General features: G+C 62.1%; 1 protein-coding gene across 4 annotated transcripts; it reads right to left on the bottom strand.

Moving 5' to 3' along the window:
- Window positions 1-6,778: 6,778 nt before the first annotated feature.
- On the bottom strand, window positions 6,779-26,490 carry KIF1C (kinesin family member 1C). 4 transcript variants are annotated; one of them, XM_088028049.1, is made up of 24 exons: window positions 26,425-26,490; window positions 24,743-24,863; window positions 24,361-24,493; window positions 23,846-23,922; window positions 23,297-23,476; window positions 22,632-22,697; window positions 22,080-22,258; window positions 21,888-21,999; window positions 21,693-21,770; window positions 21,499-21,564; window positions 21,331-21,406; window positions 20,820-20,898; window positions 20,484-20,629; window positions 19,391-19,560; window positions 19,170-19,249; window positions 18,976-19,051; window positions 14,770-14,849; window positions 13,869-13,963; window positions 11,737-11,820; window positions 11,234-11,420; window positions 11,048-11,120; window positions 9,741-10,148; window positions 9,534-9,626; window positions 6,779-8,020 (listed from the first exon to the last, which is right to left on the bottom strand). In XM_088028049.1, exons 3-24 carry the CDS (start codon window positions 24,464-24,466, stop codon window positions 7,331-7,333), a joined length of 3,201 nt encoding a protein of 1,066 aa, XP_087884175.1. In that variant the 5' UTR covers window positions 24,467-24,493; window positions 24,743-24,863; window positions 26,425-26,490; the 3' UTR covers window positions 6,779-7,330. The 4 variants fall into 4 exon arrangements, with proteins under 4 accessions (XP_087884175.1, XP_087884174.1, XP_027980811.1 ...); XM_088028048.1 differs by having other exon boundaries at window positions 9,534-10,148; XM_028125010.2 differs by lacking the exon at window positions 26,425-26,490 and having other exon boundaries at window positions 9,534-10,148; window positions 24,743-26,321.
- Between the last annotated feature and the right edge of the window lie 168 nt (window positions 26,491-26,658).

Genomic DNA, 26,658 nt, shown 5'->3' with positions numbered 1-26,658 from the left:
GTGCTGCGAAACTGGGTTTCTATTTGTTTCCGCTTTCCAGAAGTATCGAAGATATTAACGTTGGAAGAGTTGTTTTCATAATTTTAAGACCTGTGCCTTTTTTAAGATTTTTTTTTTTTAAGTAAGCTCTACACCCAACGTCGAACTCACGACCCCGAGATCAAGAGTTGCACGCTCCTCTGGCTGAGCCAGCCCAGCGCCCCACGACTTTTTTATTTGTTAACTCCACGTCTATGAATGTTGTAGGAATCTACGTTTGTTTGAGCGTCTGGTGGAGAAGACTCTGTTCCGGTAGGCTGTGAACTGTGATCCTAAGATGATGACCATGGGGCGCCTGGGTGCCACAATCAGTTGAACATCTGACTCTTGGTTTCGGCTCAGGTCATGATCACAGGGTCGTGGGATTGAGCCCCATGTCAGGTTCCACGCTCAGCGTGGAGTCTGCTTGAGGATTCTCTCTCCCTCTCCCTCTGACCCTCCCCCTCCTCTCAAATAAATAAATCTTTAAAAAAAATAATAATAAGACGCTGATCTGACTCAGGGACCTGGCCATCATCAACACTCTAGGACATCGCCAATCTGCCTCTCACCCCAGCAATATAAAAACTTCTGTGACCTCTCAGGAACCTATCCCAAGGCATCCCTTCTTGGAAAAACAAACACACACCAATAAGTAAATCTCTAAGATGAACCAGAAAACACAATACAGAATCTCGGTTTTCCAAACTCACCCGTGAACTGCAGACCTAAACCAAGTAATTCACGCAAATATCCAGGACGATAAAAGGTCTCTGGGAGGATTTCACTACTCACCAGTGGTTCGGTCCCAGTAGATCTAGGGGCTGGGGAGGAAGCTGCTAAGTTAGGGAGGGAGCAAGTCTCATTACCTGACAGCATTTCAAATCATGTTCCTGGCGTGACACTCACTGGAGGAGATGTGGGCTGGTCACTAGCCCTTACAGTGTGCGGGGCACGGGGCTAAGTGTTCCCTGACTCGACACAGCCTCTTCTTCCCACTTACTGCTGGGGAAACCGAGGCACAGAAAGGTCACGTGACTCGCCCAAAGTCACACAGCTAATGGGTGGCTCAGCGTCCATGCCACTGGCCAAGCGCATTTTACTGATAAAAGGGAGTCAATTCTTTCGGTCAACAAACATTTGAGCATCCACCATAAATTAGGTAATAAGGAAGGGGGAATTGGATGGGGTAATTTAGCAGGAGAAACAAGAGAAGCACATAAGTCAATAATAACACAGAAGAAGATTAAGTATCCTAACGAGGTATATACATCTTTGGGGGGCGGGCTTCAGAGGAGAGAAGAGACAGCCTCCCCTCACATCCGGTTGGGAAGACGAAGAAGGTTTCACTCAGGAAATAGGATGTGAGTTTAATATTTTTTTGGGGGGGGGAAGAGGGTCAGAGGAGCCCAGGGAAAGGGAGAGAATCCCAAGCAGACTCCACAGCCAGAGCAGAGCCCGACGTGGGGCTCGATCCCACGACCCTGAGATCATGACCTGAGCCGAAATCAAGAGTCAGACGTTTAACAAGAGTCAGGCCTAGTCAGACGACTAGGCCACCTAGGCTTCCGGATTTGAGTCATATCTTAAGGAAGAGCAACATTTTGACCAGGAGACACTTGGGAAAGGGGTGGGACAGGTTGGGGAGTCCCATTTGGCTAGTGGGTTCTCCTTAGGGACACCTCCAAAGGCCTTGGGCTCCTCCAGGACACCCAAAGGCTGGCTGGGTCTCAGGCTCCTCCCCAAGTTACTTGCATCAGCTGGGGATGCCTCTAGCTCTGGCCTGCTGCCAGGAAGAGTGATTTACGCGAGTAACAGCCTCAGTTTCCCACCTGTACTACTCTTCCCGTATTTATCACACCCATCCTGATAGCGGCCTCAGAGTGGCTTCTCTCTCCTGTCACCCAGAGGAGAATCTGGGTCTGATTCAAAGGGTGAAGGAAGCTCGGCCCGGAATCCCAAAGAGCCCAGAGTCGGTGGGCGTGGGGGTGGGGGTGGGGAGGACAAGCCCCGAAATTCACAACTGCATGATCACGTGGTAAGTGTCATCACAGAGGTGTATCCTGGGGAAGCTCGGAAAGAAGAGGGTCCCTGACCCAGACGGAGGGAGCCAAGGTTCCCCGACACACGGCAGCTGGGCTGAGACTCGCAGGAGGTAAGCAGGACGCAGCCAGTCAAAGGGGCGGCAAGGCCGGAGGAGAGAAGACACAGAGGCGGGAAACTGTGGTGTCTGCAAACAACCACAAGCAATTTGGTGGGAGGCACCGAGGGCCGGAAGGAAGACTGGAGACCAAAGACAGGGCCGGGCCCTGGAGGATTTTATGTAGATATTTAACGTCTCGGTGTCGTCCAAAGTGCACAGCAAAAGGCATCCTCTGCAGTAGGCCCTCCTTAAATATATTTTAAAAGAAATACAGTAAGGTGATGGGTTAAAAGCTCTCAAGTTCCTTCTGTCCTTGCAAATTAGAGCTGCTCGCAAGGCTTCTATGTCTGAGTTCTAAACATTGTGAGTTTCTTTTTTGTATTATTGTTATTTTATTTTAGAGAGAGCGCGCGCGCGCAAGCAGGGGGAGGGGCAGAGGGAGAGGGACAAGCGGACTCCGCCCTGAGCAGGGAGCCCCACTCAGGGCTTGATCCCACCACCCCAAGAGCACGACCTGAGCTGAACCCAAGAGTCGGACGCTCAACGGACGGAGCCACCCAGGTGCGCAGAAGACAAGGGCTGGAAGATAGGACCTGTTCCGGGGGTGGGGGGTGGGGAATGCTGCTGTAGGTTAGGGTGGGCTGAGCAGCTAACTCTGAAGGGAGTCAGGTCGTCCCTTCCGCAAATCCAAGCGGAAAACTGGTCCCGGAAGAAGAGGAGATCCCCGCAAGTCCCGCGCCTCTAACCCGCGGGGCCCCAAGCCTCAACCCCACCGGCTCCCGCCACGCGGGACGCGCAGCCTTCTGCGCGTGCGCACCCCGCCCTGCCCCGCCCTGCCCCGCCCCTGGGAGTCTCGCGGGCGCGCATGGCCGCGGGGTCCCGCCCCCCCCGCCGCGCGCTCTCGAGGCTCTGTGAACGCGCCAGCGACGGCAGCCCGCGGGGGAGCCTGCGCCTTGTCTCCCCCTGGCGGACAGCAGCGGAACAACAGCAGGGCTAGAGGGAGCCCTTTTGGTGGGCGCAGGTGCCAGGCTCTGCGGAGGGCTGAGCTGGAGAAGAGCTTTGCCCATCAGTCACCCCGGAGCTGACCTCGTTGTGCGGCGCACCCCCTTCTCTCCCAAGGCTTCATTTCCAGGTCAGAACAGGGAAAAGGGAAGGCACCGACCGTGGGCTCCCCGTAGGTGCCAGGCCCTTTACGCGTCATTAAATCCTGCCAAGGGTGTCACTGGGCTGTTAGTCCCGTGTATAGAGAAGAAACGGAGGCTCGACACAGCTAATGCGTGACGCGTGTGTGCCCTCCCTGGTGGGGACCCGGCCCTGACCTTGGAGAAAGGGGAGCTGCTTCTCCTCTGGAGCTGACAACACGCTGCAAGAACAAGACCACTTTTCGTGGTCATTTCTAAGGAAGCTTTGCTGGTTAAGCCTGAGAACTTTCCAGGCTTGGGGCGCCTGGGTGGCTCAGTCGGTGAAGCATCTGCCTTCGGCTCAGGTCATGATCTCAGGGTCCCGGGATCGAGCCCCGCATTGGGATCCCTGACGCCCCGCCCCCGTTTGTGTGCTCTCTCTCGCTCGCTCTCTCTGACAAATGAATAAATAAAATCTTTAAAAAAGAGAACTTTTCAGGCCAGTTCATGTGCCTGGGGCACGAGCTTGCAGCCACAGGAGCTCAGGGCATGACCGTCCCAGGTCTCTAGAAACATGTTCCTCCTCCAGGGATTCCGGGGGTGGTGCGGGGAGCCGAGGGGCACATGCTCGCTAATGAGGCAGGGACACTGCAGGTTAATGGCAGCTCCTAAACTGTGGGCTTGGGTCAGGATGAGAGAAGCCGTTGCTACAACACCCGTCTGGTGACCAGACCTTTAGAAGAGACGTCCTATCCAGATGCCAGTGTCCTCCTGCCTTCCAAGAACGTGCACAATGAGGCAGAAGCTGCTGGCCTTGGGCCCAGAGGGAGGCAAACACTGAGCCACCCTTAAGGGGTGGCCGGATATGTTAACGAAGCGGCACAGAGTATGGGGGCCATAAGGGAGAGCCTGCGAGCCAAGTTAGGTTAGGGGGGATGCTCAAAGCCAGCCTGCCTTGGGTAGCATCCCTTAAAACTCTACCAGTATGGGAAGCAGGACCCCGGTGCCCCCCAGGGTCTCAGACTCCACATGAAGGGGCACAATGGTGCAAGCCGGGATGGTGATTCGACAGGAGTGGGGGGTCTCCAGGGAATGGCGAATTAGAAGCCGCCCAACGTCCACCCCTAACCAAAACGTCATCACGGAGCTTCTGATGTTAAATCTTTACAAGGGAAAAGAACGATTTCAAAGGAAACCAAAGTAGAATCTAGGAAGTGTAGAAAGCTTTGAAAAAGGTTTTTTTAAAGAAAGTTTTGGGATCCCCAAATGCATTCAAGATCCCCAAACTCCAGGCGAAAAAAACAGAAAATCCCAATGAATAACTAACAAAAGGAAGGAAGCCCCTCCAAGGAGAGACATGAAGACAAGCAAACGAAATTTCCAAGGAAACCGAGGATGAAACTGAAGAAATGTCCAAACTGAGCAGGCGAGAAAGCTGGCCAGCGGTCTGGGCGGCTTCGGCCTGTGATTCCAGGGGGAGGCCCACAGATAGCGGCTCCCGTGTCTTCAGGGGGCAGCTTTGGTGGAGGCCAGAAGCGGGAGGCAGACTCAGGAAATACGTGAGCACACCTAAGGTGGGAGGACATGGTGGCTTCTGGAAGGAAAAGTGACATGTGACATCCTGGTGTGAGTCACGTCACCAGGGTTGGAGCCCTAACTTTGTCCCTTAAGAACTGTATGACCCCGGGCAATCCATTAATCTATTCAGACCTCAGTCTTCCCATCCGAAAAATGGACACGAAACAGACCGACTTTACAGGGTCGTCTTAAGGACGGCATATGCATGTGGAACGTGGGCATGTGCAGCCGGTAGGATCAGTGGGCACTTCTCTAAATAAAATCTAAAATTCATCACATTTTAAAAGATTGACTTGGAAAGACAAAGTGGACAAAATTGGTAGATACTACACATTTATATAGGGCAGTCTTCAGGGGAAAATAACCCAACTGTATTTTAAAATAGTGAGCTCGGGGCGCCTCAGTGTCTCAGTAGGTTAAGCATCTGCTTTCGGCTCAGGTTCTGGGCTCAGGTCCTGGGATCGAGACCCCAGTCCTCAGGCTCTCTGCTCAGTAGGGAGCCTGCTTGTCCCTCTGCCCCTCCCCCAGCTCATGCTCTCTCTCTCTCAAATAAATATTTTTTAAAATTATAAATAAAATAAAATAACGAGCTGTCATGGCGCCTGGGTGGTTCAGTGGGTTTTGTGTCCGACTCTTGATTTCGGCTCAGGTCATGATCTCAGCGCTCAGCGGAGAGTCGGCTTGAGATTCTCTCTCTCTCCCTCTGCCCCTCCCCCCCGCCTGTGCTCTCTCCCCCTGAAATAAACAAATAAATCTTAAAAAAAAAAAAGTGAGCTTTCGCATCTCAAGCACCACAGTATTCGTGCGTACCACTCGGCTTGCTCTGACCTGCGGGGAATGCTGCATTCTATCATTTTTTTGCTCACATTTAGTCTCCTCGACCAGATTACAAACCGCTCAAGTAAACACTGTCGCCAAACTATCCATTACACTCCAGAGCTTGGGTCACTGCCAACGGGTCCCCGAAGACCTGGCAGTCGCAGCTGCCAAGAGAAAGGTAACCAACATCAGGATGTGGGAACCAAGAGTAAACATATCATACCCTCGCCCAGGGCGGTGGTTTGGCTGCAGTTGGGATAACGTCCCTGGTTTTGGCTGCTAATGCCTCAAGACTGACATCAGGAAGCTGTGGGCAAGCAGCTCACTTTTTCAAATGGGTGGAACTGTTTTCCTGAGAACAGGATGAACACATGGGGATTCCGGAGCGCGGCAAGGTGCGGGCAGGGCGGGGGTACAATGTCACCTCCAAAACCTTTCCCATAGGGCATTGCTGTGGGCTCGTCCCTCCAAGTCAGAACATTAAAGCAAGCCGGCAGCATCCTTCCTGGACAGTCTTAAAACAAAAGACTACTCGGAATGATGAACACGCCCTGCCGAAAAGCAGGGGACACGAACAGGACAAAAATAATCAGGTGCAGGAAGCTTGACCAACGTGTTCACTGTTCAGTAACCAACAGAATTCCGGCTACTTGGGAGACCTTCCTGACAGTGAGGTGATTGGGTGGAGCCGAACCCCACCTTGCCCCCCAAATCCTCCATGTGCCGTTAGGAACAACAGGTTGGCCACGGACAGGTGGGTCTCCTGCTGTCCCACGCCCCCCCCCCATCCCTCCCTCTCTCCTTGGTGCAGGAGAGCTTGGGTCACTGCCCAAGGGCGGAGCTGGGGGCAGCGGTGGAGCGCTGGGTAAGCTAAAACAGAGAGAAATAAAAGGACTCAGGCACTCTGAAGTGGGAGTCACCATGTGGAATGCTCAAGAAACCAGGACGAGAGCGGTCTCACATCTTGATCTGGTGATTGCAAGGGTGCACACCTGTATAAAAATTCACTGAGCCGCACACATAGGATCTGTGCATTTTACTTTGATAATCTACACCTCAGTTAAAACCCAAACCAAACCACCACCAGCAACAAGCTCCCTGTGTTTGCTATCCTTTATTGAAGGGCCCCACATCCTCATGGGACCCCAGCAAAACCAGAATCCAGACAGGTCCCCCAAGTATAGCAGGAGGCCTGGAAGGGGAGAGGAATGACTTGCGATCCCGCCACGCCTCACCTCCCTGGAAACAGAAGCCCACCACATACGGACAGACAGACAGGGGCCCGGAAGAGAACTCGCCTCACCCTAGGTCCTCTCCCATTTGCCCCACTTGAAAAGAAAGTCACACACTGGCTACGCAGCACCCCAGCCCCCCACCCCACCCCTAGCAGCATTTGTGGGGACCCCCCCCCTCGCGAGGGGCGCCCCGAGGCAGCTCCCATTCTCTTCCTTCACTTTGGTTTGCTCCGGGCAGCTCCGTGCGCGCTTCCTTCCTCCAGCCTCCGGCCCAGCCTCTTCCACGCCGTCCAGCACCTACTCGGACCTTCTCGCCCACCTGTCGCCTCCCTGCCCCGGGCTCCTGGGGCAGCAGCGGCTCCGGGTACTGCTCCGCTCCCGGCTCGGCTCCCCGCTGCCCGCCCCCAGGGCCGGGCTCACACGGCCGCCCCGCTCTCCTTGAGGTCGGGGGCCGAGCGCTGGCGCCTCATGCGCGGGGGAGTGGTGTAGGGCGGGTAGCGGGGCCCCGGGGGCCGCTGCACGGGGTACGGTTGGGGCTGCTGGGGGTAATAGTTGTGCTTTTTGGGCTGGAAGTGCTGGGGCTCGGGCTGTGCGGACCCGCCTCCCCGGGACCGGCCGCCTCCGTCCAGGGAGTTCCTGCGGGGCCGGTGGGACCTCCGGGGACTCGGGGGCCGGCGCGCGGGGGCGGCCGGAGGGGGCGCGACCTCCTCGGGGGGTTGGGGCGCCGCGGGGGCCTCCCCGGCCGCCGCCCCCGGCCACGACTCCCGGTGCTGGGGGTTGCTCTTGAAGGGGAAGCGCAGCTTGCAGTCGTGAGGGGGCACGAAGCGGGCTGGGGGCCGGCGCAGCCCCCCGCCCCGGCCCCCCGCGCCCTGCAGTCCCTGCAGCCGCAACTGCTCCTGCTTGAGCCAGCGCAGGCGACCCCGGCGGAAGGCGGGGTCCTCCTCCATGAGCCGGGACACCCGCTCCCAGCTGGACAGGGGCGGCGACGGGGGCCGCGCTGGGGCCGGGGGCGCGCGCTCGCCGGGGGCTTCCTCCTCCGCGGCCTCCGACCCCGGCGGCGCGGCCCAGGCGGCCTCCCCGGCCTCTCCGTTCTCATCCTGGTGATCCTGGGGGGGGTGGGGAAGAGGGCGACAGAGAAGGGCTGTGAGAGAGCCGAGCGCTGAGCGGCCGAGGGCAGGGGGTCGCAGGGGGGCTTGGAGACAGGGGCCTGGGGCAGTTGTCTGAGCTGATCCTGGCCTGTGGTCTGCGCCCTGGCCAGTAACCCGCCGGTGCCCAGACCCTCGTGTGCATGGCCGCAGTACCTAGTGCACAGGGCTGGGGGGAGAATTAACTGCTAACCCGGGAAAGCTGTAGCTCAGGGTGCGGTCGGGAGCAGAGACCTGTAATCCTGCTGAATAAATAACGTGCCCGGGGGATGGAGCAGTCAGAAGGTAAGGGAAACACCTGCCATCATTTAAGGGGCGAGACACAGCTGATAAGTGAATGACAAAAGTACACAGTAGGGTACATAGCCTATCCTTCCGCAAAAAGTTAAGTACAAATGCATACTTCTATCATTTAACATATATTATTTACGTTAACAGAAGCATCTGTAACATAGGATATGATGTGCTTTATAGAAATGTGCACATTTGGGGTCCCCTGGGTGGCTCAGTCGGTTAAGTGGCTGCCTTTGATTCAGCTCATGATCTCAGGGTCCTGGGATCGGGTCCTGCATGGGGCTCCCTGCTGGGGGGGGGGGTCTGCTTCTCCCTCTGCTCCTCCCCCCACTCATGCCCTCTCTCTCAAACAAACAAATAATCTTAAAGAAAAAAAGTATATATTCGGGTGAAGAGCAGAGCAGGGAAGGGGAGGGGGGCCAGGGTGAAGGTGGCTGCCACCAGGGTCCACTGGGAGGCTGTCACCACAGTAAACACCTGGAGGAAGTGGGGGGAAGGCACTCTAGGCGCAAAGGCTGGAGGCGGCAGGTGCCCAGCGAGATCCCGGACCAGCAAGGAAGCCGGGCAGGAGAAGGTAAGCCGTCAGTGACCCCGAGCCGGCACGGCCATGCATCAGGGAAGGCAAGCGGGAACACTGCACCAAGTGTCTGCTGTAAGTAACCCCAGCGGCTAGCGCCCCGCCTGGCACGCAGCAGGCGCTCAGATGTCTGCTTCTTCAGTGAATCCGTGCACGCCAGGGTTGGGCGATCACACGCCCCTGAAGGGCTGTTGTGAGGAGTTACACGAGGGGTGCGGGAGGAGCGCCCAGCACGGCGGTTCCCGTGGGGGTGGGGGGATGGTCCCCCGGGGCGCACGTGCACGTGAACCTGCGTCCAGCGGCAAGTTAAGAGCTGTGCGCTTCCTACGGGGCTTCTCAAGCTCTGCTGTACTTCTGAGACCCCTGGGAACCCGTTACAAATGCAGATTCCTCCCCAGACTCGGACCGAGCAGGCTTGGGGTGCAGCTCAGAGATGTGCATGTGCGGTCCGCGCCCTGCGGATGGCGAGGCCGGGATTCCCAACCTACACTGTTTACAGGGAGCGGGAGAGGCTCTGCTGGGAGGGGGGGAGCCCCGCTAGCCCAGGGAAGGAGCGGAAGGAGGGCGTGGAGGAGCATGCGCGCGGCCTGGGGCCCTCCCCACCTGGGTCAGCGGGATGACCCTCTCCATGCGCAGCATGCGGTCCCTCAGGGCCTGCAGCTCACGGTCCTTGCAGCTGTTCTGAAGCTTCACCTCCTGCAGGATCCCCGTCAGCTTGTCGATGTGCGCCCGCAGGTCCTCCACCTCCGCCCCGCGGGCCCCCTCCTCGCCGCCGCCACCTCCACTTCCGCCGCCTTCCTCCTCGCCCACCGTGTCCCAGACATCCCGGGCCACGGCCCTCCAGGCGTCCCCGGGGCCCTCGGGCTTGCCGTAGGTGCGACACAGCTCCCGCATCTTGAGCGCGGCCAGGGCCTCGATCTCTGCCCGCCCGTGGCGGAAGTCGGCCAGGGCCACCTCGTAGCAGATCTCCTTCACCGCCTGCATCTTCAGGTCGGCCATGGTGGCCCAGCGGGGGTCCTTGCCCTGCAGCCGCCGCCGCTGGGGGATCTGATAGACCCTCCGAGGGGCCCTGCGCTTGCCGCTGCTGGGCAGGCCACAGCGCTTGACGATGGTCTGCACGGTGGTCGGGGGCAGCTGCTCTCGCAACGAGGAGATGAGCCGCCAGCTCTCCTCACAGGAGCGCTTGTCGGAGTCATCCCCGCTGTCCGAGTCCGCGTACTGCGGCCACAGAAAGAACGGGGCGGGGGGTCAGGACCGCCCGGGGCGCCGGAGACGGAGCACCGGAGACGGAGCACCGGAGACGGAGCACCGGAGACGCGCCGGCGGCACCGCGCGCCCGACCCCCGCCCGGCGGCACGAGGGAAGGAACAAGCCTCCCTCGCAGACACTCGCGGAGGATTTAAGGACGCCAGGTGCGTGGACGGCGGCTGGCAGACGCGACCCGCAAGCAGGAGCGGGGGCTACATCGAGTCTGCGTGGCCCGCACAGAGATCAGCGCTCAGGACCAGACTACACTGAAGACTAATCCGCTCCCACAACAACCTTAAGTCAGTGCCGGCACAGGCAGTACTCGGATAAGGTAAAAATCAGACAGATCGAGTCCAGGAAGCCCTACTCGGGGCGGGGGGGGGGGGGGTACTCCCTGCACCCAGTCTGCCCCCCAAGTCACCGTCCTGTCTCCTCCTAAACGCCACGGCCACCCCTCGACCCCACGCCCACTCCCCACTCTGGCTCAGATGGCATGAACCAAAAGCACAGTCAAGCTGAAGCACCACCAGCCTATCTCCCGCCTCTACAGGCCCTGCGCCTCTCTGTGCGCCCCCCGCGCCCTCATCACGCCACTCTGCATGCCCTACGCATGCCCCCCCACCGCCCATCCAGTCCCTCTGTGTGTCCCCCTATGCCCTGCCTGCCCCCCCAATCCAGTCCCTCTGTATCTGCACGAGCGCCCCTGCCCCTCCTGTGCCCCCTCTGGTCCTTCTGAGCATGTGCCCCCTGCCCCACCGGCTGCCCCCCAGTCCAGTCCCTCTGTGCCTGAGCCCTATGCCCCTCCCACGCCCCCCTCCAGTCCCTCTGCGCGTGCGCCCCCCACCCTCACCCCCCTGCCCAGCCCTCACCAGTCGCTGCTGCTCAAGCAGAAGATCAGCCTCCTCCTTCTCCTTCCGGTACTGATTCTCCAGGTCCTGCAGCCTGGGGTTGGGGGAGGAGGGCAGAAGAGCTGCTGGGGGCTCTGGAGCCACCTCAGTGGGGTGGCCGACGACTCGGGTTGGGGGGACCGTCCAGAGAGCACCCTCTCCCCGTACCTCTTCTCCATCTCCAGCTTGATGTCAATGCCCTGCTGCTCCAACAGTTCCTTCTGGGCGAAGTTCCAGTCGACCGGCTCGGAGGGCGGTCCGGGGGGCGGGGGCACCCCTCGCTCCCGCTCCAGCCGTGCCTGCTCCGGGTGATTGAAGCGGAAAACGTGGTTCTTGCCCATCACGATCCTATTCCCTGCAGAGGGGAGCAGAGAAAGGTGGGCGCGCTCCACCCCATCCCCACGCCCACGGGGTCCAGGGCCCTGCCCACAAGCCCAGGAGCCCGCACACCACCTCTCCCACCAGCCCAAGTCTGAGGGCGGTCGGCCCCTGCTGATCCTCGTCCCTGATGGCCAAAGGGACTCGGGGAAGCCTGGCACCCTCTTCCTGCTTCCCCAGGCCCACAAGAGACCCCAAGAGCCGAGTCCTCATCTCCCCTTCCTGGCCCCTTCCTCCGTCACATCCCCATGCTGGCTCCGGCTTATTTCTGCGTCCGGCACCCCGTCCTCTACCTGACTTCAGCACCAGGGGCTCGGTCACCAGTCTCCCGTTGACATAGGTCTCTGCTCCTTCACAAGGCTCCAGAGTGACCACCACTGCCAGAGGGAGAGAGGAAAGGGGGCCATTAGACCCTGGGGGAGGGGGTGATGGTCACAGACGCCCATCTTGCAGTACCCCAAGACACATGCATGCACCCCAGGCCCACCCCCCCAGTACCTGTCAGGGGTGCCATGGCCCCTCTGGTGGCAGGCAGCACAGGAAAGGAAGAGCAGAAGGAAGGTTAGAGCCCCAGCTACAATTCCAGAAGCCTCTGCAGGGGCTCCCTGGTGCCCCCCCATCCTCCCCAGCAGGGGCTCAACAAAGCCGTCACTCTCCGAGAGCTGGGTCTCCCGTGTCCAGCAGTCGGCAGGCTGCGACTTCTGCCCCCCAGATGCACACTCCTTCCTTTCCCGCGAGCGCTCTCCCGGGCCCAGCCCGGGCTCCTGCTATAGCCCCAGCCCACTGTGGTCAGACTGTCCCCCTGCCTGCCCTTCTCGAGCCACACACAAGACTCAAAACATCTACCGAGGTGCTCCTCAGTCCCTACACCCCCCGGAGCCTGCTGCTCACTGGACACGGGGCACGGGGCACGGGGCAGCTCCCCGCCCTCCAGGAGCGGCGCCCCACTGTCACGGACCCTGAGCAGAGGACTGCTGGGCAAGCTGTCTGACCTCCGTGGCCTCTATAAGCCGGGACGAGTAAGTCCCTCCTTACAGAATGCTTGAGAGGCTCAAAGAAAGCACTAGGTGAACCTGAGTTCCTGTGTCCACTGCAAGTAATAAAGCAAGCAGGACGGACGTGACGTGAGGCCGTGGGAGAGGAAAAGCAGAGAACGCAGCTTTGGGCGGAGGGCTGGTGACAGGACGGGGAGGGGGACAGACCTCGGGGCGCAAGCTCGAAGGCAGGCTCGCATCCATCACCTCGTCACCCCGAGGGCCAGGCAGGAGAAAGGTGACAGCAGAGGGCAGGGCAGGGGTGGCCGTGGGGGTACCGGTCTGTCCCCACCTGTCCCACCACGCCCCAAATTCATTCACTCGCTCCGCAAGTACTTTGCCCCCCTACCACGTGCCCGGCGCTACTGTAGGTCCTGGAAACACCCTGGAGATAAAGCCCCAAATCCCGGCTCTCACGGAGCTCGCTTAGCTGGTCAGACAGACAAGTCGACCAGCAGAGAATCTACCATGCGCAGGCTCAGCCGAGGGAGCGCGCCCACGTACAGCACCCTGCCTCCGGGCCCTACGTGCTTCCCAGGGCTCGACTCCACTGGGGCCGGAGTAAACCCAAACTGTTCCATTTCTTAAAACAGCGACTGAACCAGGACAAAACGGTGACCTCGACACACAGCCTGGGGGCGCCTGGGTGGTGCAGTCGGTTAAGCGTTCGACTCTCGATTTCTGCTGAGGTCGTGATCTCAGGGTCGAGAGATCGAGCCCCACGTCGGGCTCCCTGCTCGGCAGAGTCGGCCCGAGGCCCTCTCCCTCTGCCCCTCCCCCCGCACTTGCACGCATGTGCGTACACGCTCACACTCTCTCTCAAAAAAATATTATGTTAAAAAAAAACAAGAACTCCCCCAAACTGCACAAGTATTGTTTTGTCACCGTATCAGACAGTCTACCACCTTCACCGTTAGGTCTCGTGATCCCTAAACACTTTCACCATTTCGGCCAGATCAGGGCTAAAAATCTCTGAGAGTCTTGGAACCAGAGGGATATGTGGGCCGGAAGCCTCTGCGGTCTGGATGCAAGCGGGTTTTGCAGAGATACACTCAGATTCCCACCAAAACAAATACAGCTTTTCATGGGAAATGACCAGGGCGCTATTTGAGACTAAAAAATCTAGGAAGAGGGCAGGACCTCCTCCTCACCAAGCCCCACCCCACGCACGCCGGGGTCCTGCGGGTCGGCCTCGGGGACGCTGCCACTCCCTGCCCACCGTGGCAGACCGCGTGCCCGGGGCAGGCGCAGGCAGCTAGAGCTGAGCCCGAAGGCCCTCTGAGGCCAGGGGCACGGCTGCGCTCCCAGGCTGCAGACCCTCCGCAGCTTCTGTACCCAGCGTGGGACGGGACTGCGTTCAGTGGCCACGCCACTCACCCCTCAAACGTTACCTTCTCCGTCCGGCTGAGGGATGCTCCGGAACACACAGTGTTGCTCCCGAATGAACTGCCCGGTCAGCTTGATGTCCACATCTACCTGGCCGACCCTGGGGAAGCAACGGCCGGCATTTTCTGAGCGCGGGCCAGACACTGGCCAAGCCCCTTCCCAGCGCAAGTTCGCCCAACTCCGTAAGCCAAGCAGTTACTCCCACTTCACAGATCAGGAAGCAGAGGCTCAGAAGAGTAACCTGCCCAAGGTCACACAGCCCCGCACCAGTGAAGCTGGGATCCGAGCCCAGACCTGCCTGACTCGGAAGCCCGTGTCTGACTCACCATGTTACACAACGTGGGGAAAGGGAGCTTATAGCAGGGCGGGCTCCCCCCAGCCCGAGGGCTGACTGTCCCGAGGGCTCCCTCCTAACCCAGGATCATCACCCAGCACAGCTGTACGTGCTTGTGGTGGGAGAAGGGGCACCCTCACCCCTTCGGCTCCAGGAGGTGACCTCGGAGGCCCAAGCCCCAGGGTATCGTTGGCGTTAGCTGGCAAGGCCACCTGCCCTGCAGGCACTGCTCCCCACCGTGAAGCTGGGGCTTCACCGCACCAAGGGATGCCAAGGGCTACGAACGTGGTCGTCTGAGTTTCCCACCGCTCTTCTGCCCCAGTAATTCGGGGAGCTATCCCTACGAGCCAGGCTGGTCCCCAGAGGTGTCTCACCCACCCCAAAGTGGTGGGTGGAGGTGATGGCTGACGCGCGGCCACGCTCACAACTTAGGAAGCCAGAGGGCGAGCTGGGCCGTGCGGGCTGGGGGGTCTCCAGGAAGGTCACCGGAAAAGGGGTCACTGGTGCAGCCGTTTGTCTGCAGCCACACCCCCCGGGGAGAGGTTGCTCCACAGACGGGGGGTACACGCTACCTGGTGACGCCATCTTTGATGTGGTAGAGCAGACATTCTGACATGAGGGGATCTTCATTCAGGTTCACCAGGTGGGGGGTCTGAGGGAGGAGGGGAGGGGTCAGGGGCGTTGGGGGGGTGTCAGCCCTGCCGGCTGCATCCCCCCCTCGGGGAGCTCGCCCACCCCCCGACCCCCAGTCACACACCTCTCCACACACACAAGGGTCTACAGACCCACCCCCCCCCGTCCGGCCCCGACAGCCCCAAGTCTCTGCACAGGCCGACCCACCCATGTCCCTGACGGAGACCTCAGGACGCCCCGGCCCTCGCCCCTGCTCTCCCCGCGCCCCTCTCCATCCCGCTCCATGCCCGTCTCATTTCCCTTCGGCATGCCTCTTGCCTCACGTGGAGAGTGTGCGCGGGCGCAGGGTGAAGGCACCCCACTTCCCACCTCTCTTTCCAGCTCGAGTTTCTTAGGGACACAGACGACTTTTGTAATTGAAGGGCAGGAAGCGTCAGCTCGATGCAAAAGCAAAGGAAACCAACAGACCCGCTGCTCACAGCAGACTCCCGGCTCTTCCCAGCCACCGCCGCCCAGGCTGCCTCACCCGGGGCCTCCCCGACCGACCCACCCCGCACACCTGGCTGGCTGAGCAGGACGCTGTTCTGCACCGGAAACCCAGCCCGTGCCCCTCCCCAGAAGCACCTTTCCCGACTGCAGTTTCTCTGTCGACACCCCCGCCCCCACCCAGGCACGGAACTCTGGGCCTCGTCCCTCTACCCGTGACCCCCACCCCCGACAGCCCTGACCGCCAAGCCCAGGGAAGTCTCCCTCCCTTCCGTCCGCTGTTCCTTCGGCCCTCCCCGCCCCGGGCCTGCCCCCGCCCGCACACAGCACTGCTGAGTGGGGCCCTTCTCCACCCAGACCCCTCCAGCCAGCACCCCGTGGCCACCTGACTCGAGCCTGCTCTTGATGCGGGTACCCCTGGGCCTCCAGGTCAGGGCCCCCAGGGCAGGGCCACAGCCCACGTACCCCAGCCCCGTCCCAGGGCCCCCTTGCCTTCGTGTTCCTGCCCTGTGGGCTGCAGAGCATCCGCCCCAGAAGCAGGCCTCCTGCACCCCTGACCGCCCTCGGGAGCTGCTCCCAGGTTCCCTGGCCTGGAACAGCCTCCCTCCCGGCCCCAGCCCCACCTGTCAAAATCATTCACTTCCTGTCCCTCAAGGTCTGTCTCAAATGCCACTTCCTCCGTGAAGCTTCCCGAAGCCGCCCACCCGAACACGAGATGCCCTGCCCACATTCTGCGAGGACTTACTGCGGCCTTTCTACCTGCCAGACCCCAGGAGGGGCCGGGGACCCGCAGATGAGCCCCAGCCAGACACTGCTGGCCCCTCAGCAGGGGAAATAGAGTCACCTTGGGGTGGAGCCCACGACACGTGGGGAGCGGACGCCCCACGGAAGCTTCTGACCTTTTCATGCCCTCCCTCAGCTCCCTCATTCATCAGCCCTCTGTCCCCAGGGAAGCACTCATGGGAAAGAGCCGTGAAGGACGCCTGGAGCGCAGGGCGTTGGGAGGACAGCATGGCGGCTGGTCCTTGGGGATGACGGGGATGAGAACAGTAGAAGGTATAGTCAGGATGAAGGCCCCGAGGCGGGAGAGCACAGGGTGCAGGGACTGGCTGGGAAACAGCCACGGTCCCGGCCCATGGCTCTCCGGGATACGATGCGTGTCCACGCGCCTGCCCCAGCCCAGGCACCCAACCGTCACTGCCACCCTCCTCCCGGCCCGAGGACGCTCACGCCCTCCCTCGCTGCAGCCTCAGGCCTGCTCTGGGAACGGCAGACATGGATGGGCTCCGGAAGCAGAAAGCAATCTATCCCTCGAGAGAGGAGACACGATTTAGGGCAGTGCTTTTCCATCTTTGTTTGGCTCTGGAACCCTTTGTTTGGATGAAACTGTACCTGGGAGCCTAATACGTCAAGCAGATAAGCAGGGAGATGCTGGGGCCGAGGCTGGGGACAGGGGACCCAGAGTCTGGCCCTGTCCACCCCCTGCGGCCCCCAGGAAGGAGGTCCTGGGCCAGGTTGGAAAATCAGTGATTTAAGACGTCCTTGGGGCCGGTGGTGGGAGTCCCTGGAAGACTCTCCACTCTCTTGGAGGCAAACTAGCTTTTCCCGCAGGACCCGATCCCCGCCAGAGCATTCCAGGCTGGAGCCTGCCCCACCAAACCCAGAGCCTAGCAGCTCTCGACCCCACAGCACACCCGCCGTTTCCCGTGAGAACGCGTGCAGCCTCACCACCCTGAGCAGACGCGACAGTAAGTTGCCCTAACACGCCGTCTTCACCAGCGAGACCAGCAAAGACCAGAAGGCCGAAGAGGGTGAGGGAACGTGGGCTCTCCTGTGGTGCTCCAGGGAGTGTAAAGGGGCCCGGTTATGATCTCTGGAGGGCACTTTAGCAAGATACGCCAAAATCTTACATGGCAACCGTTTGACCCCAAACCCCCACATCTGGGAATTTGTCCTTGAGATGATTAACCCACCCGTAAGTCCACGCAGCGGAACGTGGCTTAGTGTCAAAGGACGCAAGACAAGCTAAGTGCCCACTGGCGGGAGTCTGGTTAAACACGATCCCACACCCACCCGAATATTCAGACGCCACGAGAAAGAACAGACGGAACGCTGACACCTGTCCCCCAGAGAAGTGTAAGGGAGGGAACCACCACTGGTTCAGAGAAAGGTGGTGTGCGTGGACACGGGGACAAGCGTGCTTGGCTCACGCCTTCTGCGCACAGACCAACCCTGGATGAACGCGTCAGGAACGGGTAACGGCGCAGGCCCGCAGAGCAGAAGGAAGATCTCCCTTCCACCGTACTGATCTCTCTGCACCACGTGCACGTTCCCCTTATGGGAACAATTCAAAACCAAACCCAACCTAACCCGTCCGCTGGTCCCCTGGCCTTAGGGGGTGGCACCCATCCCTGTGCAGCGTGATGCTCTCCAGGAAAGAAACACCCCCCCATCAGGGGCACCCAGCACCCCTGCACGGCTGCAAACCACGCGGAGAGCCATCTGTGGGCCCCCTGTCCGAGATGCAGACCACAGAGGGACCTCAAAGTCTGGAGTGCCCAGCCCTGGACCAGACCTCAGTCACCCCCACCATGCCCACTCACTCCCTGGCTGTGCCTCAGGCTGGGCAGGGCAGACCCCGCTCCTCTTCGGGGATCCCCGTTTGACGATGCCTGCGTGTTGTTTCCTAGACGGCCCCGACCTTACGAGATCGGGGAGGCCTCCTGCCAACAATCGCCCACCTCTTCCAGGCAGCCCCGCCCGGCTCTGAGCACAGCGCACCCGACCAGGGCCCGATCCCGTGGGCTTTGTGCTGGGGACCACACAGGCGAGGCCGGCCCCCCGGAAGGACCGGAAGTTCCCGCTCTGCTCCAACGCACCTCCAGGACGGGCTCCACGATCCCCAGCCCCGCCGGCGGCCTACAGCCTGCGTCCTCGCTGACTGGCCCGTCCCTGAGTCGTGCTGGCCGGTGAAGACCGAGGGCCTCGCCCACCTCCGGGCAAGCCTGACTACCTCCCTGCGTCCCCTGGGCACGCAGCGCTCACCCCGGCGCACACCCGGCTCCTGTCACCCACATCCTGTGCGGCCTCCAAACCGCGTCCCCGGGAGCCAGTTTCCACACGTCTCCAGCTGCACGGACCCTCACATCTGACAGTTCAGCGCCTGCGCCCCTGCCCCTCCCCTTACGGCGTCTGCCAGTCACTCTCAGGAACGTGTGTCGGACTGCGTGTCTGAGCAGCTGACACACACACAGGGCACAAAACTCGACACAGAAGAGCGCGCGGTGAACACACGGCCATCCCAGCCCACCCCCCAGCCTCCCGCGTCCCGCCAGCCCCCGGGGTAACCCCTAAACCCCGTTTCTTGGGAATCAGAGATGAATTCCGTGTGAACTCACATACACACACACATCTGTTAAAACGTGGACTCCAAGCAGCTCTAGAACCGCCCCCCGGAAGGGCAGGGACCCTGGCATCCATCCGCAGCCCCTAGAGCCCCGGCCACGGGCACCTAGCAAGACCGGCCACGGGCTGACTGCCGGGAGGAGATGATGGGCGTGGGACAAACGCGGAGATCAGAGCTGGGGCTCACCCATGCCCCCCGACCCTCTGCTCTAACCCCTCCAGGGTCTCCCAGGCCTCAGTGGACCCTCACTCACCTTCTTCGGAGAGAAGACGCCCACCGTTCCCCCGTCCTCCCGGACGGCCACCCCCATCTCGGCCAGCAATGCTTCTCTGGAGGCAGAGAGACAGATGGTCTTACGGGGACCCGCGAGCTCCTTCCCTGCAGGGCCCGACCTCCCCTCCCCGCCGCACCCCTCCAGAGTCCCAGCTGCCAGCCCGCCCCCCGCACCTCTCCATCCTCAGGGCTTCCGTCTTGCGCAGCTTCTCCTCCCACGTCTCGTTCAGCTCGGCGATGATCTTCTCCGTCTCCTGGGGGCACGTGACAGGCGGGTCTCAGGGAGGCCGGGGTCCCGCCCCCGGGGATCCTCCTTCCTCCTGGGCTCTGGCCTTGGAGAAGCAGACTCCCAGCAGCTCCTGGTTTCCCTCCCCTCGCCAGCTCAAGCTGCCCACCTGCAGCCTCTCCATGGCCTCCTCAGGCCCAATCTGGGGCTCAGCACTGGGGGAGAAGGAGGGCTCCAGCTCGCCGTTGTGTGCGGGGGGATGTGAGGGTGAAGCTGGGGCGGGGGGGGACGACACAGCAGGCAGGGTTCCTCCGGAACTCCCCTCGTCCACCTTCAGGCCTGCCGGGGAGAAAGAGCTCAGAGGAGGCTGAGAAAACGTGGAGCCCATCAGAGACGCAGAGGTGTCAGTAGGGACCAGCCTGTAAGGACTCCGGAAGACATCTGGTCAACCTTCGCCAAGCAGGGAGCTCCCCTGCTGCGGCCTTGACACACGGGCACCTGGTGTCTGCTTGTTCCCCTCCAGGCATGGAGAGCTCATTACCGAACAAGGCCGCAAGGTGACTCCCACCATCAGAGGCTTCTCGGCCGCGGCAAGCTGCGATCTACCCCGTGTCACGTGTGCCTTCTGGGGTGAGCAAGACTACCGCTTTCCCTTCTGCAAGGCTCCCCTCCAGATGCAGGAGGGGAGTGTTGAGTCTACCTCACCTTGCTCCCCCCAAGAACGGACACCCCCGTTCTTCACCCCCGTGCCCCTCGGTCCCCGGGACTGGATGCAGAGTCCAGACGTGACGTGGCCGGCACGGGTTATGCAGCCTCTAACCAGGGCACCATCCAGCGTTCGCGAGGCTGAACGTCCCGTTGTAGAAACCACTCCACAGCTGACTATCATCACGCTTACGGCTGGCGGGACCCGTGATGGTCCACGTCACGCGACCGTCTGTGGAGGCAGGTGCCCTGCAGCCTCTCCTACGTGATTTACTGCTTGAACCATAAACGCAGGGCTTGCCATCTTCCCCAGCTCCTTCACTGCAGCAGTCGTCAAGGCCCCCTGAACCCTCACCCCCCCCAGAGAATCCGCGCCCCCGGCTCTGGAACGGCTGAAGGCCTGCGATGTCCCCTCTGCGTATCCACGTCCGCACCACCAGGCATATGAAGAGCTTCGTGGTCGGCGGGCCCTCTCCGGCCTCAGGACCAGGCGCGGGCAGCCAGGGGACGCGGCGGGCGGAGGGGTGTCCCTGAGCGGCCCTCCCCTGGAGCCCTACCTCCCAGAGCCGAGGCCGACAGCCCCTGAGCCAGCAGCAGCTCCCGCAGCCGGGCCACTTCCTCCTGCAGCTCTCGGATCAGCCGGGCGTTGGGGTCCTCGTTGATGACCGCGTTACAGCGGATCTGCTTGGTGCGGTCAGCGTACCTGGGGAGGAGGGAACTTGGGTGGGTGCGGCCCAGATGCCCCTGGGTCTGCGGTCTGTCCCCTCCCTCTCCCAGACCGTTAGATACTGGGTCCGGCTGAGGCTCGGCCTGTCTCCCAGCCGGGGTCTCGAGCTGCTGGCCTCTGAGCTCCCGGCCCCCTCCCAGCCGCCCGGCTCCCGCCGGAGCCCCACCTGAGGGTGCTGAGCGTCTCCTCGTAGTTGATGTCTGCGGGGCTCAGCGCCGCGATCATGGCCGTGCGTGAGTTCCCACCTGCGAGAGGAGCGGGGAAAAGTCAGGTGAGCCAGGGCCTGAGAGCAGTCAGGCTGGGTCTCAGGGTCAGGGGCCTGGCAGGGTCACCGTCCGAGATGGGGTGAAGCTACGAGTCGGGGAACTGCCCGCGGACGCTGGCGGTCAGACGCGGGACGGGTGAGGTCAGGGACACCTCTGACGTCTCCAGGACAGATCAGCGGGAGGAGGACCAAGCCAGCGGTGGGCATGGGCTCAGAGAGGGCCCACGGCTCGCCTCAGCATTGGGACAGCTTCCAAGGGTGTCCCCCTGGATGGGGACGGTTGGGGGGCAGTCAGGGGACAGCTGGGGGACTGGGGGATTTGAGATTCTAGGGGTGGCAAGGGGATTCGTCAGACGTGTCAAAGGGGGGAGGGCGGCAGGGTCCGTAAAAAGAGAGAGGAGGGGCTCCTCACCCAGATTCTCCTTGAGCAGCCAGGTGAGCACGGAGTCCCTGTAAGGGATGAAATCCGACTTCCGCTTCTTTGATTGCTGGGGATGGAAGGGGAAGGGGGTCGGGATGAGCTACCCCCGGTCCCCGCCCCGTCCCAGAGCCAGCTTCTCTTCCCAGCCCCCAGTCTTACCAGATCCGCCAGGGCCGATATCACCTTCCCGAGAGTCGTCAGGGACTTATTGATGTTGGCACCTTCCTGGAAAGGAATGAGGAATACGGGCAACAGGGGCCCCCTCCCCGACTCTGCTCTGCCTCCCCCCCAGCCAGAGACCGCCACCCACAGCACCCAGCATCGACCTTACCCGTCCCTCCTAAGCCCCCTACCTTCAGGCGCATGCCCCGGGCCCCCGAGGAGTCAGCCCGCTCGCTGCCAGCAAGGTCCACCAAACTGATCTTGCTGACCTGGGGTCAGGGGAAAGGGCAGGAGGTAACGGGGTGTGGGAGGCGGGAGGGGCGGGCTGATCAGTGCGATGCCCGGCAACGGAACGGGGTAGGCAGCCAGGGCTGGGGGAACCCCACCTTCTCCGAGTCCAGCCCGCTGAGCTGGTCATGGCAGCGCTGTGTGAAGACGATGGTGAAGACAGCATGCGAGCGGCTGCTGGTCTCGTTCATGTTGGTGGCGGCCACGGTCCTGGGGGGAAGGAGCGGTCACTGCATCCGGCCTCTCACCTGCCTGGCTCCCTCTCCCTGCGCTCCGGCCGCCGGCCTCACCGAGCCTTGTTTCCACAGTCCATGAGGTCAGCAATGTCTGCGTAGGAGGTCACGGCCAGCTTCGACAGGTCCTGCACGTAGGGGCCCAGGATGGGGTGCTCCCGGACCCGCAGAGAGCCCCGACTCTTGGGGTTCAGGAGGTCTCGCACCCGCTCACAATAGATCTCCATGTAGCTCACCTGAGCAGGAGAAGCAAATAAGAAGCGACAAGCGTGCTAAACGTACTGATAACGAAACTTGCGCTCAACTCCCCGGACGGGACGTGGGTGACGGCATGTCGCAGACACCGAACACTCACGTCGCCCCAGGCGCGGTGCCGAGCACTTCGCACACGCGGGCTCGCTGACCCAACAGCCCTAGGAGGGGGGCCAGTCACTAGCCTTTCAGGGGTGAACAAACTCAAGAGCAGGGGGATGAAATCGTCTGCCCAAAGCCTCCGTGAGTAACGGGGCAGGGCCACGGGCAGGCCCGAGGCTGCCTGAGTCCTGAGATGCCCGTAGTCTTGCCCCTGCTGCCTCTCCCCAGCCCGGGGCCCCCAGGACGCAGGCTCACCTCCACGGAATAGGAGAGCTGAGCACTCTCGTTCTTATTAACACGAGAGAAGAGGTCCTCGCAGAGCTGGAAGGGGACACAGAGAAGCAGCTGTTCCTGGCGCCCCTGCTGGGCCCCGGCCTGTGTGGCTCTGTTTAACCCCCACCCCACCCCGAGGGGGCGGGTGTTCCCATTTTACAGATGGGAAAGCAACCTCCCCGGGGTTCATGCTTGCCCAGCGTCACCAACGACCATATGGTGAGCCAGGAAGCAAACACCGGCACCCTGACATCAGAGCCCGCAGCAAGGCCACTGTGCCGCACGCTCAGGGAGAATCACGGTCAGCTCCCGGTTACCCGCATCTGCTTTCTCTACAGTCCGCACCCTGACTACGGTAGGCGTGTCTGCGATGAGCCGCATTCACAGACGACATAAAACCGCAACAAGTGGCAGAACCAGGGTTCAGACCCAGGATTCTCCAGCAGCAAGGCTCTGGCTCTAGCTTTGCTGCTTCCGATGGGGGCAGAGACCCCTCCCCACGGGGCCGCCCCTCCCCGCCTCACATTCCCTATCAGCACAGCCTCAGAGACCCAGGTCTCTGCTCCATAGTCCGTGGGCCCTTCCTGCCCCAGGGGGCAGCTGAAGCTGCTCTGCCCTGGCTGCCCCACCAGGTCGCGGGCGTGTACCTGGGGCACGATGCCCTGCTGCCCTGGCTCCTGACGCCCCATCATTGTGTACGACTTCCCAGCCCCGGTCTGCCCGTACGCAAAGATGCACACGTTGTAGCCTTCGAAGGCATGGAGCAACATCTCTTCTCCGATGTCCCGATACACCTGCTGCTGAGATGCAAACTGGGGGTCCTCGGCCTAGCGAAGCAGAGACAGAGCGGGAACCCTACGTGACCCCGTCCTTAGGGTCTGGGTCCCGAGAGTCTTGTCCCCATCGCTGCTGATCGCCCAAAGGTCCTACGTGCCCTGAGCAACCCCCAGGCATGGTTCTACTCTCCCGAGACAGGACCCTATACGGTCACCCCGAGGGATTCCCCCTCCCCGCGTCCTGGTCTCAGTCATGCCCTAAGGGCCCTACTCACCCCCACCCTGGGGTCATGGCCCTCCCACCCCGGTCCCTATTACCCCAAACATAAAACCAGCCCTATTTCCCAGCAGTGCCCCCTCCCCAGGGCCTAAACCCCCGTTCCTCACTGCTGAGCTCTCCCTTCACCCCGGCAACCTCACCGAAGTGTGTGACCAGTACGAGTAGTCAAAGGTAAAGCTTTTGGGGGCATCCTTGCTCTGTCTGGGGTTGACGATGGCTGACGGGGTAGGAGAAGGAAAGACAGGAAGGCCAAGGTCAGGCACTCCGACCTCTGCCCGTGCCCCCACGTTGTGGGGGTCCAGGTAACCCACTCCCCACCTCTCTGCTAGTTCACCTCTCCCCTTTAATACGCCCCACCCCCTCCAGCCACAAGGCTAATTTTGGCTTCTCAGGACCCGCCCCCCCACCAGGCTGCCTCCCCGATTGGGCAATGGAGGGCTCCAGGCCAACATTCCCCCTCCCAGGGACTGGGAGCTCGGAAAGGCCAGCCTGCCCCCACCCTGCCCCCGCCCTTTCGACTAGCACCTGCTCCGCACCCAGCTCAATCCTCCTGGTTCAGCGCGGCCGGCCGGGCCAGCGTGGCGGGCCCGCCGGGCCAGCGTGGCGGGCCCGCCTGCCCCGCCCGTGCCCAGCCAAGCCCCTGGGACTCACTCACAGGTGGTGCTGCCCTGCATGCTGACCACACACTTGGCATCCTGGCTGGTCTCACGGGCGTTGAAGGGCCGAACCCTCACGGCCACTTTCACCGAGGCGCCAGCCATGGCTCCCGAGACGCTCACCCTCCTCAGCTGAAGGACAGAGACAGAAGAGGTGGTCAGAGCCCGCTGGGGGGACCCGGACACTGCCTTGCGTCTGCCCCCAGGATCCAGCATCTCCACCCCCTTCCCCAGCTCCCCAGCCCCTCCGGGACCTAGCTCCTGACCCTCTGGCCTTTCTCCCAAATGTCACTCTCCTCAGGGACTCCCCAGTGGTGTTCCTGCCTCTCTCCCCGGCCATATCCCAGCTCGCAGGGCCCTGGGCCATCATCCCAGAGTTACCTGGTGTCCTGGCCCCAGACCAGGGGGGCTGTATCAGCTCTGGCTGCCACCGGCCCTCGTAGGGGAAGCCCCATCCTACCCTTGGGGCCTGGCCACACCAGCTGGGGCTGTGGGGGAAACCCTGGTTGTGGGGGAAGAGTGGTTAGGAGGCACCTGGGGCTCCAGAGGTGGGTCGGGGTTCCACGGCTGGAGGGCAGGGGCAGGGGGCAAGGTTAGGGAAGGGAGGACAGCGGTCCCTCCGAGTGGCTGAAGGCAATGTGAGTCCAAGGACAGGGACCGTGATATTTTTATTCGTCACTCACAAGTGTACTGGACGCCCAGAGAGAGAAGAGGGAGAGAGGCTGGACAGAGGGCAGTTCAGAGAGAGGGACGCAAAGGCAGAGACACCGGCGGTGACAGGAAGAGGGGCAGAGGAGCGACAGAAAGTCACAGACACGGAGAGAGGGAGAGATCCCAGACAGCAGGAGGCAGATCCAGGTCGTGCTGCGGAGGAAATGAGGGAAGGACCAAAGGAAGGAGCCACAGAAGATCGCGGACACAGAAATCGCAGACAGGGAGGGCAGCTCTGGGGCGACGGCACAAAGTGGGAGCCCAGGAGAGACAGGAGAGAAAACCCCAAACCTAAAACCTGCCCTAAAATTCCCCCACGGTGCCAGCCAAGAAGTAGAAACCTAGAGCGCACAGCCTCCACACGGGGAGGAACTGCCAGTGGGCAAAGTTCAAGGGCTGGAGGAACAGCCCAGGCCTGGGATCCACGGGCAGCCTGTGGGCCCCAAACCCCTCGCCCAGCCCCCAGCACTTCCTCCTCAGGATCCTGGACAATGGGCAGGGGAGGGTGGGGTCATCCTGTATCCATCACACCAACCCCCAGGGCTCCTCTGTTGGGGGCTCCCTGAGAAATACCTGTGACTTCACTGGGGGACGGGAAAGCACTGGGGTCTCCCCAAAAGGAACCGGGCAGGTCCCAGCCCCAGCCTGGGGCCAGCGCTATGGCGTCCACTGCCCTGGGGAAGGTGCCAGGCTGGAGCCCAGGAATGTGGGTGCCCCAGTGCTCACACCCTGGGAGGAGAGGCTGAGCAGCCCACGCCCACGGGCAGGAGGGTGGAGGCTCGCGAAGGCAGACCGGGATGCTGGGGCCCCTTCTGTGGCCCCACAGGACCACACCGCCCGTCCTGCTGGGCCTCCCCTCCGCAGCCCTCCTGGTCAGGGCACGGGAAGGGGGACAGGGTCGGTGCGTCCCAGGACAGGAAGGGAGGAGCTCAGATCACAGAGGCTGTGTCAGGAAGCACAGCCCCGACCCCCCAGACCCTGCCCAGGGCAGGGGCCACGACAGGGAAACGCCGTGGTCACGCCGTCGCGGCTCACGGGGCAGGGAAGAGGGTGGCGCGGCCGAGGGTCGGCCGGGGCCACCTGCCCCCGGCCCGCCCGGTGATCCCGGCGCGGACCCCGGTCCCGGCCTGTGCCGGCGGCCATGCGGACCCGGTGCTCCCTCCCGGCCGGCCGCCCGACGGCCGCCCCGGGCCTGGCACCTCTCTGCGCCTCCGCGGGACAAACAGCACATGACCCCGGCTCCCGCGGCCGGCCGGGACCCCGGCTCCCCGCCCCCCAGCCGGCACATTCCTCGGCGGGCGTCCCCTCCCTCCCCCGCCCTCCCACCACCCCCCCCCCCCCCGAGCGCTCACCTCGTCGCGGCGGGGCTCCCCGAGCGGCTCGGCGGAGGGCACGGGGGCGACCTTCCCGGGGCGGGGGGGGGGGGGGGGGGCGTGAGACGGCGGCCGGCAGATCCGGAGCGGGCTGGGGACTGCGCCCGCCCCTCGCCGGGTCCCCGGGCGGCGGGCGGCGGACTCGCGCCCCGGGGGCGGCAGCAGCAGCGGCGCCAGCGGCCGGCGCCCGCCCGGGCAGCGCGAGCTGGGGCG

Source organism: Eumetopias jubatus, unplaced genomic scaffold (genome assembly GCF_037043125.1).
Source record: "Eumetopias jubatus isolate StellerSeaLion01/CBP00866 unplaced genomic scaffold, mEumJub1_p1.0 scaffold_10, whole genome shotgun sequence".
In the NCBI taxonomy this organism is placed as follows: Eukaryota; Metazoa; Chordata; class Mammalia; order Carnivora; family Otariidae; genus Eumetopias; species Eumetopias jubatus.
This window is presented reverse-complemented; position numbering and strand designations above follow the sequence as displayed.